Here is an 18,134-nt window from a genome sequence, read left to right as displayed (position 1 = left end):
CTGGACGCCAAGGATGGGCCGGTCTCGAAGCAGTATCAAGCAGCTGCAGTGAGAGGACGCCATGTGGAGCTCAATGCATTGGAATAGCAAAATAAACAAAAGAAAGCTGATACACAAGCCAAATCTAACCCATAAGGGATGTTCAACCTGTGGCCCTCGACCCACATGAGGCCCTTTGACTCCTCTTCTATGGCCCCTGAAGCTTTCACTGAACTTTCCCAATATAAACCAGAGCAGTCTTGTAACGGACTGACCACAATTATATCATTTTCTGTTCAAAAGTGTGAAGTCGCGCATGTTTGAAGCCTGAAATCAGAAGTTCAGAATATCATTAGAGGCTGTTACGTTTCTCTAAAAAGCTTATTTTATACCGAATAATGAGTTAAACATGTAACCAACGAAAATAATCTATACAGAGATGACTGCTGGACAAGAAAATGGTGGAACTGAATCACCATTGATGCAACACTATACAGCTCTGGTATAAATATTTTATGACATTTGACATTTGTATTATTTTATACATCAGTCATTTTCAAAATGAACTTAATTTATTATATTTTAAAAACTACATAAAATAGGAAAATGAGCTAAAATGACTGGAATTAGTAAAACTAGAAAAAAAAAGCTTAAAAATACAGAATAAACAACAACAAAGCAAATCTAGAAGAGATGAAATGGTTAAACTGTTCTTCCTTCCTGTGGCCATAAGAGTCTATTGCCTATAGTGTTTTCTGTGTTTTCATCATTTATTTCTTTCTCTGCTTATATTAGACACGGTTAAGCACTTAAAACTTTAAAGCATTTCTCTTCTGAATGTCAACATTGTCTGAAAAATGCTGAAAAGAAAGGATGGAATTGAATAGGTCATAAAATAGCTGGTATTTAGTGAGTATTGGTTCCAGCTGGTGTGTGCTGCAGTTAGAGAGAGTTTGGTCCGTCTGTATTGAAGTTTTTCCAGATTATTTTATTATTTTTTATTATAATTTTAGAGGAGAGTTTCCAGGCGCGTGAAGGCAGTAGCAGCGCTGTTCTGCAGGAAGTCCCTCTGGCGCGGGCCTACTGCGCATGCGCGCCGGCTCCCCACTATCTTACAGGGATGTCTTCATAAAACGGTAAGGACAGCCTTTTTATTTTATTCACCTTTCCTTCAGAAACGCGGTCGAACGGCGGCCGCCCCCCGCGGCTCAAACGGCGTCTCGAGCCGCTCGGAGGGAGGGGAGGGGAAGGGAAGAGGAGGGGAGGGCGAACGGAGGGGCAACGCCGCCGCCGAACGCCGAACGCCGCCGCCGTGCCGTTGTTCGCCGTACGTGCCGCCGCACAGGGAGACGTCATTTTGAGGGGGAGCGGAGAGTTAAAAAGCAGTTACGGAGGGACGTACGGTTCACGAGCGGCACGTAGCCGCCGCACTGTCCTGCGTCTACCTCCACCCCTCCACCCCCATTCCTCCCCCCCGCCAGCAAAACACAACAGTAGACTCCAAGCTACGCCCTTCTTGTTGGCTGGTTTTTTGGTTTTAATGGCTGCCGAGTCCAGAGCCGGCGAGCAGCGGTTTGGAGGCAGCCGGGGGAAAAGTCCCCGAGAAGCGGGGCGGGGGAGTGAGGGGAAAGGCGGGGGTGGATGTTTATAGCGACATGCTACATGCTAGCGGCTAACAGCTTTAGCATGGAGTCAACGTAAACAAGGCGCGCTCCGCGTAGCGTTAGCATCCGCCGCCCCTCCAAATCTGACGGTTTAAACAACTTTATGACCTTTTAAAGTCTCCACGGAGGCTCCAGTTACTCCCAATAAAACAGCAATGCGGCTAACATTTTATCTCCCTCCTTACAAATCTCAAAACAATGTGTTTAGTCTCTTGTTTTGTTTTTTAACCCGAGCTAACTTTAATGCTAAGTTAGTATCTCTCCACTCAGGAAGTCAAACTTCTGTAACGTCCTCGGTCCGAACATTAAGATGTTAACATTTATTTAAATTTATTCATATTTATTTAACTTTATGTCATGTATGTGCTGTTATTGGGTGCAAAATGCAACCAGAAATAAAAAAAAACCCAATAATTTATTATTAATATGCTTATAAATAATGATATTTCCCAACTATGCATCCCTATATGAAGATAAAATCATTTTTATGCTTGAATAAGTCTAAACTATACCCATATATGCCTTAAATAAGCTCCCTTCAGCAAAAATCAAACCTAAAGCCAGTGGAATTAAATAATTATTTAAAAAAACTTGCATCTACTCTATACAAAGTAAAAGTACAACAACAAAATATAAGTTTAACCCTCATTTTCATACATCTGACACAATTACTGTTGGGTGATGAGTTCTCATCTGGTTGTGTAAGGTGTCTGTTAACCCAAATTTAAAAGAGATATTTTTCTAACAAATATTCCCTTCTGCTTTACCTTCGCACGTCGTCTACAGAAAAGTGCATCAAAATTCTGCTGGGTGTTTTTTGACGGAGCATTCCATGTTGTTTGTATATTTTTCGTTGCTAAATTCTCTGATGAAGTTTTTGGCGGGTGTAACGAATTACCTGGTTTCCCTGTCATTTCCTCCTACAGCTGCTGTTAGTCACAGTTGAGGTTTAACTCAGACTCATAAAAGTTCCGGCACAGCTTTTTGTCTGGTTTCAATTAGCGCTGTCGAAAAGATTAATCGCATTCACAGTCAATCAAAATTAATCACATTAGTTCTATAGTTGATCAAGATTATTTTTTTCTAGAGATCATCAAACTACATCAACAAAATATTTTTCTCGTTAAGTCTCACAAGAATACTGCAAGAAAAATGGAATAATTTCGAAAACGACTCTGGACGAAGAGGATAGAAACGGATAGAAAGTCACTCAAATAACATTTCAGGATGATTTTTAAAACAACTTCCTTTATTTCAGTTTGTTTTCGAGGACATAAGTTTGAACTCTGTATGAAAAAGTTTGGCTTCAGTTTGAAAACCTGAAACATTGATTTAAAAAAAAGTCACAATTCAACAAAAAGTTTGCTTTTTTTCTGGATAATGAAGTAGAATTCACACACGTTTGAACAAATTCCCATGAAGCGTAACCTGATCCTCCTCCTGCCCCCCAGATGAGCGCCTTGCTCGCCGCCCCCCGCCTGTAGTCTCCCTCTGGTGAGCGCGATGGCGACCGCCGACGAGGTGACGGTGTCCATGGGCGAGGTGGTGATGCTGAAGGCCGAGGGCGAGGACGACCCCGGCGACGGCGGCGGGAAGACCCAGGTCATCCTGCAGCTGCAGCAGATCTCCACCGGGTACGTACCCAACCCCCGCCGCTCACATCCGCCCCCGGGCGTCCGCCGCCAGGCGTCTCACACTGCGTTCATTTCAGGGACGAGTCCGCCGAGACCGACGCCGCCGTCATGGCGGTGGAGCCCCAAGCAGGTACGACCTGTCCCAGAGATACTTTCTGTTTTTGTTTTTTTAAACGTGTACGGATCATTATCTCCTGATCAAAGCAGAGCAGACGGACGGAGACGACGTGGAGATCCAGTGTCCAATCACCTGCGGCGACAGTAAAGCCATGCTGCTGCTGAAGAAGTTCGTCTGTCCGGGGATCAACGTCAAGTGTGTCAAGGTTGGTGCCGCTCCGTGAAGGTCACCAAGCTGAGCGCCTGAGCAATGGGCAGACGAAGCCTCATGAACCACTGTCTTTATTTTCTGAAGACACTAGATGGCCGTCTTGGTTTTAAAATCGAGGTCTTTCCTGTGACTGTACAGTGAAGTGTGCTTTCAAACATTTCTTGAACAGACAGCACCATCAGGTGGCATCAGGATACAGAAGAAAATGCAACTTCTTGAAATTTCCCCGTTTCTCGGAAACAGGGAAAACGCAACTTTTCTGACGCGTTGCCACAGAGTGTCATGACTCTCCTGGGAGTTGGCAGCTTGATGGCTTTACCGTCACCGTAGTAACGGTGGAGCTGAACGCAGCGAGCGTCCTGATTAAATCAGAACAGACGGAAACGCTACACCTCATGTTTCTCTCCTCCCCGGCAGTACGAAGACCAGCTCATCAGCCCCAAGCAGTTCGTGCACATCTCTGGAAAAGCCACGCTGAAGGACTGGAAGAGAGCCATCCGGATGGGGGGCGTGATGCTCAGGTGAGGGGGGGAGGACTACATGTCTTCCTACGGCGTCCCACAGCGTGGAGGTTCTACTCATCAACCAACGCTTCCAGATTTAGAAACACGCAGAGATTCTTCTGTCTCCGCTGTACTGCGAGGACGCTCAGAGTGTCTGAGGCATGAATCAGCCGTTCCGCTTCACGCTTTATGACTCCCAAACAAGCAGGAAGAAGCAAAGCGAAGTCACTTCCTGCCTCAGACCTCCAGAAAGTGTCAAATCAAAAGGCGTCGGGATGAAAACGGGATTGTCTTGGTCTCCGCTCTGCAGGAAGATGATGGATTCGGGCCAGCTGGACTTCTACCAGCACAGCACGCTGTGCACCAACACGTGCCGCAGCACCAAGTTCGACCTCCTCATCAGCAACACGCGCTGCCCTGTGGACGGCAGCGGCCTGGCCACGCCCACCTCCTCCCAGGGTGAGAGCCGGTCCGCCGGATCACAGGGGCTCCACAGATTAAAAGAGCGTCTGCAGCCTGTTCTAAAAGCAGCCACCAGAGGGCGCTGACGGCAGCAGGGTGGCAGAATGACAGCATGACCAGTGACGGTTTAGATTCTGTTAATCAGACAGATTATTTCATATGACACAAGCTGTAATCTGTATACAGGCTATATACATGTATCTGTATATATATGTATCTATATACATACTTCTATATCTAGAAGATAAGGTGCTATTCTACAATCTACAGGCTATAATTCACAATTTAAAGGCTACAATCTACAATTTACAGACTATAATCTTCAATCTGTAGGCTGTAATCTAAGATTTAAAGGCTATAACCTACAATATGCAGGTTACAATCTAGAAGATAGGGTGCTATTCTACAATGTACAGGCTATAATGGACAATTTAAAGGCAATAATCTGCGATTTACAGGCTATAATCTATAATCTACACTCTATAAATCCCACTCTTATTTACACACTACAATATACAGATGACAATGTATAGATTAAATTCTCAGGCTACAGTCTGCATCCAATCCACCATAATCTATGCAGTCTATGGACTAAAATCTGGACAATATACAGCTACATTCTGTAAAATCCAATCTAAAGGCTTGGAGTTTTTAAGCAGGCTGTGTAATCTTTACATCTATGTGGAGAGTCAATCTCTGATGATTTTTCTGACATCCTCTAATTTTTTCCCGGCCACCGTCTCACTCTGTGGTTTCCATTGCAGCCCCGGTGGTTGTGGGTAACGGTGGGGTGCTGGGCGAGGACAAGGCCGAGGCCCTGAGCGCGAAGTCGGAGTGGAGCTCCGGCTCCCTGGAGGCTGCAGACAGGAAGGGCTCCAGCGAGATCTCTGGTCAGGCCGGCGACCACACACACACTCACACACACACACACACACACACTCGGATCGCGTTCGGGTCGAGACTCACACTCTGCTCCGCCCCACAGAGGACACGCTGAACTTCTGGAAGGGCATTGCCGACGTGGGCCTGCTGGGCGAGGTGGTGACCAACATCAACACGGAGCTGCTGCAGCTGCTGAACGGCGTGCAGCAGCGCCGGGATCCCGCCGCGCTGCAGGACACAGGTACGCAGCACCGTCAGGGACAGACCGGACAGCGAGGGAAGGCTTTCCTGTGCACCACAGCTCAACTTGTTCCTCCTTCCTGACTGACCCGTGACCCTTTGACCGATTGCCGCACTGATCCCAGATTCCTGTCTGGTAGAGGTGGCGGTGCTCAGTAACCTCGCCCAAGTCTTCGGCCTGCTGGACTCCGTCAAGAAGATCCTGGAGCGGCGGAAGCAGCAGACGGACCCCAGCCAGGAGCAGGTCCTCAGCACGCTCAGCAGTGAGTACAGCGTTCGGATCGCAGAGGGACAGTCGGAACAACGGCAGCGTTCCCTTCTGCCGAGTCCAGTTACCGAAACAAAAAGCGTCGTACGCGAACAATGGAAGGTTTATAGAACCGATGAACCGTTCAAACATGGCGGCTTTGTCCAGAGTGACGATCGTCACTGATGGATCGGCGGGTGGCGGTGCAGTAGCCCCTCCTTGTAGAACTCGTACCGACGTGCTAGGTACCTCAACAGAGCAGTTCTGAAAAACTGTACCGGTTGGGTACGGTACTTTTGGAACGATCCACAACTTTAGACACTGGAAACACTTGAAAACCCAAACAATTCTGTTGTAGCGATGCAAACACGGCTAAAGGTGGCAGTCAGTGACCTTGTTGCGCTGTTTCTGAGTGACGACACTGTGCTTTCAAAGCTCAACCTTCAAATTGCGCGATGACCTTCAGTGCTTGTGCTCATAGCAGCTCAGGTTCCTGATCGGTCCAGATTCCATCCTGCTCCTTCTCTGTAGAACAAGTCCTCCATTTCACGTCTTTCAGAGGAATTACTTTGTTTTCCCGTAGTGCGTTTCTGCAACTTTCTAAAACTCATAAAAGAGTCACAGTAGCATGAAAGTGGAACGGCCTGCGCCGCCGCGATCGTATTCCGATGAACCTCGCAGCTCTGATTCCGCCCAGCGTCAGTCTGTTTACGCTGAAGGAGAATCGATGCGCGAAGCCACCGTGCCTGAACCCCCCTCCAGAAGAGCGATGCGTTAGCGAGACGCGGCGTGACTTGGCCGGCGCCGACCGAAGCGTTCAGGACGTTTATCATCCAGAAGAAGTTTTCTGACTGCGCCGTGCGTCTGCAGGTCTGGAGGAGCAGCTGGAGGAGCAGAGGAAGCAGCAGCAGGTCCGAGCCTTCCTGTCCTGCCCGCCGCCCGCCAAGACCAAGACCCCCGCCAAGCAGCGGCCGGCCAAGAGGCCCCGCCTGCAGAGGCCCGCCTCCGCCTCGGCCGCCGCCGGCGCCGCCACCCTGCAGCCGCAGCAGTTCACCGTCCTGTCGCCCATCTCGCTGTCGTCGGTGGGGCAGCCGTTCACGGTGGCGGGGCTGCCCGTGGCCTCGCTGGCGCCGTCGCCCAGCACCGTCACCCTGCTGCCCGCCGGCTCGCAGCTCTTCACGCGCTACATGGTGGCGGGCGACGGCAAGGCGGACACCTTCACGCTGCACCCGTCGTCGGGCCTGACGCTGGTGGGCACCGCCGCCGCCGCCGCCACGGTGCAGGACCCCGGCCCGCTGGGGACGGTGGTGAGCCCCGTGGAGCTGGTGCACCTGAGCCAGCAGGCCGCCGTGGACGGCGCCGTGCTGGTGCGGCGCGAGGACGGCGCCCAGGAGCACACCGTCATCGAGATCAACCCGGCGCCCGTGGAGCAGGCGCTGGGCGTGATGGAGCTGCAGCTGGCGGCCGACGCCGACAGGGACGGCGTGGTGGTGGAGGGCGGCGTGGAGGTCACCATGGAGACGGAGGAGGAGGCGGCGGCGGCGGTGGCGGCGGCGCAGTGCCACGCCGCCGACGCACAGGCCGGCGCCGTCCAGTCGCTGCAGCTGGACGCCGGCGGACAGCTGTCCAACGTGCAGATCGTGGTGATCGAGGAAAACTCTCAGGAAGACCACAAGGTCAAATGAGACCGCCCCAAGGTCGCCCGGCTGTCAGAGTGTAAATACACACCATTCACCAACCTGACACACACTCCAGGTGTGTGTGACTGTGTGCGGTTTGGACACACTTCTCTTAACTTGTTCACCGATAGGGAATCAAAACAACATTACGACAACTTCCTGGTTTTATTGATCGCACCCCGATCAGGTCCGGGTGCTTCCTGCTTCACCGCGTTAAATCTAACAACGGTGTTCAAAACTAAACCTGGATGTTCTGGAGCCGCAATGTGGCTCGCTGAAAGTTTTCAAAGAAGACTCTTGTCTCTTAAAAAGCTGTGGAGGTCAGATGGGAATGAAATGATAGAACGGCTTCAAAAAAACCTGAAATGACTGGAATTTCTAAAAGAAAAAAATGAAATGGGAAAACAAATCTGCTGAGAAAGAGCCGACATGGTTAAAACAGAAGGAGGGAAAGAGTGACACTGATCTGCATAACGACCTGCGGTTTCATAACACCCCCCCCCCCACACACCCTCGCCAACCTGAGAACAAAGATCGTTCTGCACCGATCTGCTTAACAACCGATTGTGTCATAACCCCCACTCCGACCTGAGAAGGAGGGCCAGTTTGACACCGATCTGCTCAATGACCAGTGGTGTCGTAACACCCCCTCGCGCCATAACAGACTGAAGCAGGAAGCAGCTCTGGCTTGTTTTGTTTTGTTTTTTTTTTTTGTTTACCAGTAAACAGTATTTTACGTTGACCTGAGTCGGGGATGAATTGCACTGTTCGTGACTCTTCTTTCTTTCTTTTTTATTTTATTTGTTTTTGCAGCTTTTATTTTCTCTCTCTGGCACAAACTACTGGTCAGACATGGAGTCAGGACGTGTAAAAAAAAAAAAAGAAAGCTTATTAATGTAAAGTTTGGCTGTATTTGTAAAGTAGCTTGTTATTATTTATTAGTTTTCTCTCTGCGTTGGTTAATTTAAGCCGTTTTCGGTTGGAGCTCGCAGACGCCTGTTCAACACTTGTGCTTTTCCCCAGTAATTTAATTTAAAGCCATGAGGGTGTTTGCTTACTGACTTTGTAATGTGTTTTAATATCAGATTAAAACTTTTAAAAGAAGAGAAAAATACTGTAACACACACACACACACACACACACACACACACACACACAGTCACGTGGTTGTTCTGAGGGTTCTCCACCGGGGGGCGCTGTGAGCTCGCTCCACCTCGGCCTGCAGGGAGCAGAGGAACGTCTGGGAGGCGGATGGTCAACAGCAGGGGGGTCCAACATGAGGCCCGTGGGCAGAAACCCGGTCCCACAAGAGACTCCAGTACGGTCCGTCAAATTAAAACGACTTTATAGAGTAGTGGAAACGACTCAGTGCTGAGATCTCTGCATGAGGACGTCAAAGTCAAGGTGAGTCTGTAAAAATGGCCATAATGCAACAGTGGTGGAAGGTTTTTCACCAGAAGGTTTCATTAAAACATTTTATTTTCAGATTTCAGTCAGTTTTTGTAATAATTGTTTGGTTTTGTGAAATTACAGTTTCATCTGAAAAAACTTTTAATTTGAAGGTTATAACGGCAGGACTTGGTCCCTCAGGAGACACTGGGCTGAATGGCTCAAATGGAAACCAAGAATTTCAACTCTCTGGTGTTTTAAAAGATATATACCAGCAATTGTTTCCATTTGTGATGCATATATAAACCAAATCCAACATATTTCACATATATCTTATTGGTTTGTAGAGAACGTCTGTCTTATAGTTAAATTCCAGAATAATGGTATTTTTACTCTCTGAAGTCCCAACAATTTAAACTATGTGCTCAAAAATGGTTTACAATCACAGAAAATGCATCTTTTTTGTGTGTGTGTGTTTCTGTTTTGGAAAACTTTCCCTTTGAAAACAATAGTTAGCATGCAGGTTAGCTAACTAGCTCGCACTCATCACATGGCCTGGAGGAAGAAAAAGCTAATGATCAGTAAATATAGGGATTATGGAAACACCTAAAGCTACAATAAGTCCGAAGCTTACTGCAGAACTAGTTCAAATCATTCCCATGTTTCAGCTGTCAATGAAGAAACTTCCCCTTTAAACAATCGCTCTCATCAATGTATGTCTTGGTCACGTTTTTCTTTCAAAGTAAGAGTTCTGGGATGGAACAACGTCAGTGAGCGGGGCTCGACCATCACACTCCCTGGTTCCACAGCCAATCAGATGCAAGTTCCCGAGGTTGTCAAACATAGTTCAGTTTGGATCAATAATCATGGATTTTATGGTTTTATTCTGCTTTTCGTTACAGTTCAGTCATTTATTGATGTTTCAAAGCTAAAGTGAGATTCTTGTCTTCATCTTGTGTCTTCTGTGGTTAACCTGGTCAAACAATCCCAAACTAACCATCTAATCAGTCACTTCTTCAGTGGTTTTTCCAGACTCAGCTGATCACAGGATGATCATCCCAGAACATCAACTCGTCAACTGAGTCCAGTTCAGTCAGAAGTCAGGGCCTTTTCCCAAAGTTGTGCCCTCATGACGCCCAGATGGGTTCTGGTTGGAAACAGAGGTTCTCTGGCTTCAAATATCACAAATAGAACACTGATAGAACGGAACTGAAGGTAAAACGCTTTTAGAAACTTTGCTTTCAAAACACTGCAGCCTGAAACCCACCAGGTCACATGACAGTCCTGAATCCACCAAAGTGGAAGTTGTTGAAAGCGCTCCAATTTCATCGTGTTAACAGACGAGAGGACCCAAGTTTTTGAAAACGCCCAGACTTTGTCGCCATGGAAACGGATGAGAAGACACTAAAACGACACTAAAAATCCTTGTTTTATGTGAAACAATCAGCAGGATCAGATACCAAGTCAACCAATCAGGAGAAACCGGACTGACCCAAAAACCCAGGGAGGTTTGAAGTAATACACACTAATGTTTACAATATTTTAACAGAATAACTCATCATAAATAAGAGCCAAATGATGATATTGTGGCAAATATTTTCATTATATACATTCACCATTCACCACATATATATATATATATATATATATATATATATATATATATATATATATATATATACATATATATATATATATATATATATATATATATATATATATATACATATAGAGCCTTAGAGCCTTGTTGGACAGGTGAAAACTGCACCTCCAGCGCCGTGCTCGGACCGGGCAGGAGGGGGAAGTGTGTGTGGTGAGTTTATTCTGGCTTTTCTCCTCAGTCCTGATGGTCTGGGGGTGAAACCTGACCCAGGGGGCAGTGGGAACCTCACTTCCTGCCCACAATGTCCGTCCACGCTTTCCCCAGTCGTGGTTGAGGGTTTAATTCATGAAGTAAAACACACAGACGCTACCAGCTCCAGACCCGTAATACACACACACACACACACACTCTCTCCCTCTCTCCCTGGTCAAACATATCAAAGTGTGTGCAGGAGGGAAGAAGTCCCAGTGAGGAGGGAAATATCACTTCCTCATCGGCATCTCCTCCTCGAGGCCGTTCTGATCTCATATCGAGTCAACCTGATCTCACAGAAATGCGTGAAACGAGCAGCACTCTTAGTACCAGATTGCGTGCTCCTGCCACACATTCTGTCCCGCAGACTATTGGTGATGTGGGAGGAGGAGTCCCGGCTCTCAGTCTCTGTTATGTCAGGTTCAGGTCTGGACTCTGCAGGACAGTTGAACTGGATCCTCCAGGTCTTTCTAGACCTGCTTTTTCCTGTGGAACTGAGGAAACCCCCCTCCTCAGGAGTCAATACTTGAAGTAGACATTCTTCATTTTCCTGCTCGTGTCTCTGAAGGCTGCTTTTAATGACTTTATGTGAGAGTTGTTTTACAAAAAATGATATCCTCCTCTATCCAGACACATTAATCAAAATGGACCAAGATGGAGCACGTACTGCACAGAACAACGTGTGATGTGCTGTACTGTTTCAGGGGGTTCCTGGTCTAGAGTGATCCAGCCCGGCCTCTATTGTGCAGCTTTCTGTGTCAGCTATTTATACAAATACACGAAATATATGATAATATGAGATGCTTTTTCTTGCTTCTGCTCATTTTATTCAAAACTGAACATTTTGTTCTTTTGCTATTTAACTGGCTTGTTTGTATTTTTACAATGAATGAGATAAACAAAATCAAATCCAACTAAATTGAAATCAGACATGTTTTTACTTTCAAATAAAAATAGCAGGTCAGCGGTCCTGCTGTTGTTGGTAATAACTTGCAGCCAATAGCTCCCCCTGGGGGCCCGGATGTGTTTGTGTATGGAACCCAGAGTGAGTCCTTTGGTGCCCGTCGCCGGAACAGCGTTCCATTACTCGTTTTTCGAGGCTAAGTTAGATGTTTCAGTTAGCCTACTAGCATTAGCATCTTGTAGAAACGACAGCTTCCAACATTGCGCCACCGGAGCCCATGAAGACGACTGGAGACCTCCACAGCAAACCGGGCTAGCTTCTGCGACCGGGATCCAAAAAGCAGAGAAACCGGTGCAGGCGGCAACGCTCAGGAGGCTAACGGGGAAGGACCGCCATCACGTTCACAAGAACGACCTCAGACTCACAGCAGAGGAGCAGATTGATGTGGACGCGACACTCGAAAAACTGGGGGCAAGGTGTACGACACACCGATGTTCACTTTGAGTTGGATAGCAATGTGGCGCCTGTCCAGGGTGCACCAAGAAACGTCCCAGTGGCTATTCTGGTGCGGTCAGACGACACTCAAAGGATTCAAAGATGCTGCTAAGAGAGTCGGTCAGTAAGGGTGCTTTCACACCTACTAGTCCGCTAGAGTGGTTCGGTTCGGACATAAATTATTCATAAATGTTGCAGCTGTCAACTGGTTCGGTTCGCATTCACACCACTTGTTTTTGCAGATGAACTATCCACTATGACCCTCCTGCCCCTTGGTGGCGCTGTTCACATAATAATGTGTTTTGGGTGGCGGAAGTGAACCCTGATTGGCCAGCATGTGTGACGTGATGTGCTGCGCGGCTTGCGACAGAAGCCTCCGCCGACCAAAAAGCCTTCTCCACAACAGAGCGGACAAGACCGAGGCTGGTCCACTTTCACACCAGCAGCGGACCGCACCGAGACCGCACCGAGACCGCCTCCTCGAGGAGGTCTCGGTGTGGTTCTTTGTCCCGGACCAAAACGAACTGGTCTGCTTTCACACCAGCGCGTACGAACCGAACCTGCCGGAGTTGGGGACGCTAGTCCGCTTCAAGCGGACCAGATGCTGTAGGTGTGAAAGCACCCAGACAGCTGTTAAAGCACAGCTGGACCAATATGAAAAGGAGCCCGTTCTCAGTGCACCACAGCGTCCCTGATAAGGGTTACCGATAAGCTGAGACTGAAGCACCGAGGGGCGAAGCTGATTTAAGAAGATCTGAAAGGGATCTGCCAGAGCTGAGCGTCGGCCGGCGCATCGGGATGAAACCTCTCCCAGGTGACCGGAAGGGCCGGTGGAAGAGAGGTGTCTGCATGCAGCAGGCGGGACAGCCACACTGTTGTGTGGGTTATTCAGGAAGACGGAGTCATATCATCCAGTTAAACTCTTTACTCAACTTGTAGCAGTGGCACATACAGGCATCACGTAGCATTGTAGAAAAACAACCACTCTTCTTCAGCACTTCTTCTACCAGTCTATCTTACATTCTCTTCTAGCGCCACTCACTGGCCATATCTGGTAGTGTCACACTATTACTGTTACTGCATGAGTCTGTAAACACAACATCTCCCCTGTTACTCAGAAAGAACACTTCTTTGTATGAACAATCTTTGACACAAGTAGAATTAGCATTTTGTATTTCAACTGTTATTCAATGCAAACCAAACTCAAATGAAATACTGTATCCAGATAATGAAATGAAATGAAATACTGTATTCAGATAAAACCTTCAGTAATGAAATAAGGTCTGACTCCATACATTTATAACAAACATAAATTATTCAAGCATTTCCAAATAACCTTACTAACGTATAAGACTAACTGAAAATGTGACTTATAAACTCAAAATGTAGCAACTGAACTTAAAATGACCGTCACCTAATCAGCTTAGTTTTGCTTTAGGCTTGGAGCTACTTCATTACATAATCTTTTGTCCAAGCTGGTTTCTGTCTGTCTCTGTGAGTAGTTTGTCTTGTCATATTCTTAGCTGGGCTACTGGTCTTTTCAGTACCAGCTCTCTGTGCTTCCTCTGTGCCGTCTGGACAGAGAGAAAGGCGTGTTGCGTTCCACTTTTTCCCGTCACTCAGGATAAAGGTGCTCAGTCCTGTCTGTTGCTCCACAGACATTGGGTCAGTGTACTGTCTCTCTCCTTTTCCCACACGAAAAGGCTTGCGCACCCGGACCTTGGCACCGACTGTGACCTTGGGAGTTTTGGCACCTCGTTTCTTGTCTGTGTAGCATTTGCTTTTTTTCTGTTGCATGGCAACTCTGGTTGCAACGTGAGCATATGTCCCGCTGTCTGTTGGTGGTAGCAGAACATTCAGTTTTGTCCGCATTGGTCGTCCTCTCAGAAGCTGGAAAGGGGATTCACCTGTCGTTGCATGAGCAGTTGCTCTGTAGCTCTGCAGCATTTCAGTGACTGCTGGTTTCCACGGGCGTTGAGCTACCTGAGCCGCTTGAACACAGTCCTTAAGCACTCTATTAAAGCGTTCCACACATCCATTCGCTTGAGGATGGTAAACACTCGTCCTGATGTGCTTGATGCCCCTCTCTTTGAGAAAGTTAGTGAAGGCAGAAGACGTGAATTGTGGGCCATTATCAGTTGTAATGGCACAGGGATTTCCTTCACGTGCAAAGATGGAATCCAGGAACCTTATGACAGTGTCTGTAGTTGCAGATGAAGTAAAGGCAACTTCCGGCCATTTGCTGAAATAGTCCATGAGAGTAATGGCGAATCTGCAGCCATAGGTCCCCAGGTCAAAAGGACCAACAATATCCACAGCCACATGTTGAAAAGGGCCCCCTGGAAATTCCACAGGCTGCATTGGGGCCGCAGGCGTTTTGGCTGTTTTGTCACAAGACTGGCAGATTGTGCAGGCCGACAAAACTGTGTGGACCACATCATCCATGCGTGGCCACCAGTAGAGTTCTCTGAGACGTTGTTTCGTGCGAACCACACCCTGGTGCCCTTCATGTGCCAGCTGGACGATCCTCATTTGAAGAGACTTAGGCACCATCAGGCGAGCTCCACGGAAGATCAGCGGCGCCTCAACAGCTAGTTCATGTCGCACCAGGAAGTAAGGCTGCACATCACCTGGAAGAGCTTTTTTTGACTTAGGCCATCCAGACTGAATGACTTGTCGCAGCTTTGTAAGTTCAGGACAGTCCTCACATTCAGCTTTAAAATCTGTAAGTGGCACTGCCATCAGGAGAGGAGAAATCTCAGCTATCTCTGTGAATAATTCTTGCTCAGCTTCTGCAGTCGTGTTGGAGGTAGCGAGGGGAACACGTGAAAGACAGTCTGCCATTACATTCTGTGTACCTGGGCGGTACTGCACATCATATTGAAAACACATCAATCTCGCTGACCACCTGGCGATTCTCATGCCAGCTCTGTTCATGCCTTTGGTGTTGAGAAGGGTGGTCAGAGCTTGATGGTCGGTTCTGAGTGTGAATCTGTGTCCCCACACATAAGTACGCCATCGTTCCACAGCCCAAACACAAGCCAGGGCCTCCTTTTCAGTCGTAGAATATTTCCTCTCTGCAGCTGACAGTGTACGAGAAGCAAAGGCAACGATGCATTCATTGTTGTCTGGGTGTAGCTGCGTCAGGACAGCTCCTAACCCATAGTCTGAGGCATCTGTCGTGATGAAGGTAGGAAGCTTTGGGTTATAGATGGCAAGTGCAGGACTCTCAAGAAGCAGTGTTTTCAGCTTCGCAAAACTGTTTTCTGCTGCTGCATCCCATTGCAGCTCAGCCTGGGCGTTTGTTCTGAGTAGCTGTCGTAGTGGCTCGACCAGCGTTGCATAGTTGGGAAGGAACTTGCTGAACCAGGAAGTTAAGCCCAGGAAAGAGCGCAGTGCTGCCATGTCTTTTGGTGCAGGAGCCTCTGCGATGGCAGTCAGGTGATCTGGGCTTGGGCGCAGACCTTCCTTTGAAACCACATGTCCGAGGAAAGGAATGCTGGTCTGACCAAATGAGCTTTTGTTAAAGTTAATCTGAAGTCCAGCATTTGACAGCCTCTGCAGAACAGCTTGAAGGTGTCGGTCGTGCATTTCTTTTGAATCACCATAAATTATGATGTCATCCAAGTAGTTTTGAACTCCTGGTAAGTCCTTCAGGATCGTCTGCATCATCTTCTGGAAAGCAGACGGCGCTGATGCCAGGCCAAAGGGTACACGTGTGTACCTGAAGACACCCTCATGTGTTATGAATGCAGTGAGATTCCGGCTGTCAGGGTGTAAAGGCAGTTGGTGGTAAGCGGAACTCAGGTCAATTTGGCTGTAGTGTGTAGCACCAGCCAACTCAGCAAAAATGTCCTCCATATGAGGGAGAGGATAACAGTCCATGATCACACTTTTATTGGGCTCACGCAAATCCACGCACATCCGCAGTCCTCCACCACGTTTCCGTGCCACAACCAAGGGACTCACCCATTCAGGCGCATCCACACGTTCTATGATGCCAGCTTGAAGTAGGCGATTGAGCTCTGCTGACACCTCCTTACGTATGCTCAGTGGTAGGCGTCTCAACTTTTGACGCACTGGCTGCACGGTGCTGTCCACTTGTACTTTGTGGATGAACCCTTTCACACATCCAAACTGCTGCGGTGGGGTCAAATTAACCATTTGCACTGCTGTGCTTTGATTGTCATGCGTAGCTGTATTTGAATCAGTTTCTGCACTGTAGTTCACCTTGCCTCCAATAATGTTGACACTGAGTGCTTTAATCAAGTCCAGGCCCATCAAAGGTGATCCAGCTTTAACAATGTGGAATGAGGCTGGAACTCTGCTGTCTTGCCCTGCAATGGCTGCTGTTGCTGGCAGGCAACCAACAACAGGCACTTCACGTTTAGCATAAGTGACCAGTTTGACTTGAGGTTCAGTCAGCGAGCAGTCTGCAAAATACTGTCTGTACATTGTCTCTGGCAGGATAGATACGGATGCTCCAGTATCAACAATCAACTCCAGGACATGAAAGTTGTCTTTAGGTGCTTCAATGTGGACATTGCAGGTAATTTTGTCAAAGGTTGCTGCTGTCTGTTTCACATCTTTCACCTGCAGTATGGCTAGTTCTGGAACAACCATCTCTCTTATTTCACTAGCAGCAGAGCTACAAACTTTGGCGAAATGTCCCTTTTTACCGCAGTTATTACAGTTTACTGAAACAGCTGGACAGTTTGTATCATTAGCTAAATGCTTTTTGGAGCCACATCTGAAGCACTTACGTTGCCGCTGGTTTCCATTCCTCTTTTTATCCCGTTCAGGAGCAGGGGCTGTAGCTGCGCAAGCTCCTCTCTGTCCTCGGACACGCCCCCTTGACGCGCCAACAGCTTGCACTGGCGCAGTCGGGACTGTCTTAGTTGAAGAAAGCAGTGTAGCATTTTTAACCGCTGCCTCCACCTGGCATGCAATTGTAAGAGCATTCTCCAGCGTGAGGTCATCCTCCAACAGCAACTTGTCTCTCACAGCCGTGAGATAAGCATTAGAAATCAGCTGATCACGTATCATCTCCTGCTCCATCAGTCCAAACCCACACGGTGAAGCTAACGCTCTCAAAGCCGCCACATACTGCACTGCCGATTCATCCGGTCGTTGGGTGCGTTGTCTGAAAGTATGTCTGCAGGCTACAACATTTACTTTAGGGACGAAGTGCTTAACGAGGGCAGCCATAGCGTCGTCATACGTCGTACCTTGTGCTGGCAAAGTGTAGAAAAGTCTTTGTCCCTCCGGACCCAAGCAATGAAGAAGCACTGCTCGTCGTCTTGCATCTGGCCAGGCGTCCCCGCTGGCGTTAATGACGAGCATATAGTTGTCGAAGAATTTCCGCCATGTCTCAAAAGGTATCGGTGGCTCACCCGCATGTGGAAGGAATGGCGGTGGACTCGGTACCGAAGCGCTCATCCTCGTCGCCAATTTTGTTGTGTGGGTTATTCAGGAAGACGGAGTCATATCATCCAGTTAAACTCTTTACTCAACTTGTAGCAGTGGCACATACAGGCATCACGTAGCATTGTAGAAAAACAACCACTCTTCTTCAGCACTTCTTCTACCAGTCTATCTTACATTCTCTTCTAGCGCCACTCACTGGCCATATCTGGTAGTGTCACACTATTACTGTTACTGCATGAGTCTGTAAACACAACACACACCTCTAACACCTACTTCCTCTTCTTGGATGTTATAAAATCTGCCTCACTGTCTGTCTCTGTGTCTTCTCTCTTCCTTTTCCACAGACGTTTTGTAGGATTTGGAAGGAGGTGTTTTGTTGTCTTCAATGAGGACGAGCGTGTCTCCGTTTCTGTCTCGGTCTCTGTCTCGCCTCTCTTCCTTATCCA

The 18,134-nt window shown here is 47.9% G+C and overlaps 1 protein-coding gene across 5 annotated transcripts; it reads left to right on the top strand.

The window, feature by feature from the left end:
- The first annotated feature begins 1,052 nt into the window (after positions 1-1,052).
- On the top strand, positions 1,053-8,711 carry gmeb1 (glucocorticoid modulatory element binding protein 1). 5 transcript variants are annotated; one of them, XM_030082169.1, is made up of 10 exons: positions 1,053-1,115; positions 3,095-3,277; positions 3,355-3,407; positions 3,485-3,600; positions 4,023-4,126; positions 4,419-4,567; positions 5,335-5,460; positions 5,556-5,693; positions 5,818-5,955; positions 6,810-8,711. In XM_030082169.1, the coding sequence occupies exons 2-10, from the start codon at positions 3,147-3,149 to the stop codon at positions 7,622-7,624; spliced, it is 1,770 nt and encodes a 589-aa protein (XP_029938029.1). In that variant the 5' UTR covers positions 1,053-1,115; positions 3,095-3,146; the 3' UTR covers positions 7,625-8,711. The 5 variants fall into 5 exon arrangements, with proteins under 5 accessions (XP_029938029.1, XP_029938030.1, XP_029938026.1 ...); XM_030082170.1 differs by having other exon boundaries at positions 3,482-3,600; positions 5,833-5,955; XM_030082166.1 differs by having other exon boundaries at positions 3,482-3,600.
- Positions 8,712-18,134: the final 9,423 nt, after the last annotated feature.

Source organism: Salarias fasciatus, chromosome 22 (assembly GCF_902148845.1).
Source record: "Salarias fasciatus chromosome 22, fSalaFa1.1, whole genome shotgun sequence".
NCBI classification, from domain to species: domain Eukaryota; kingdom Metazoa; phylum Chordata; class Actinopteri; order Blenniiformes; family Blenniidae; genus Salarias; species Salarias fasciatus.
This window is presented reverse-complemented; position numbering and strand designations above follow the sequence as displayed.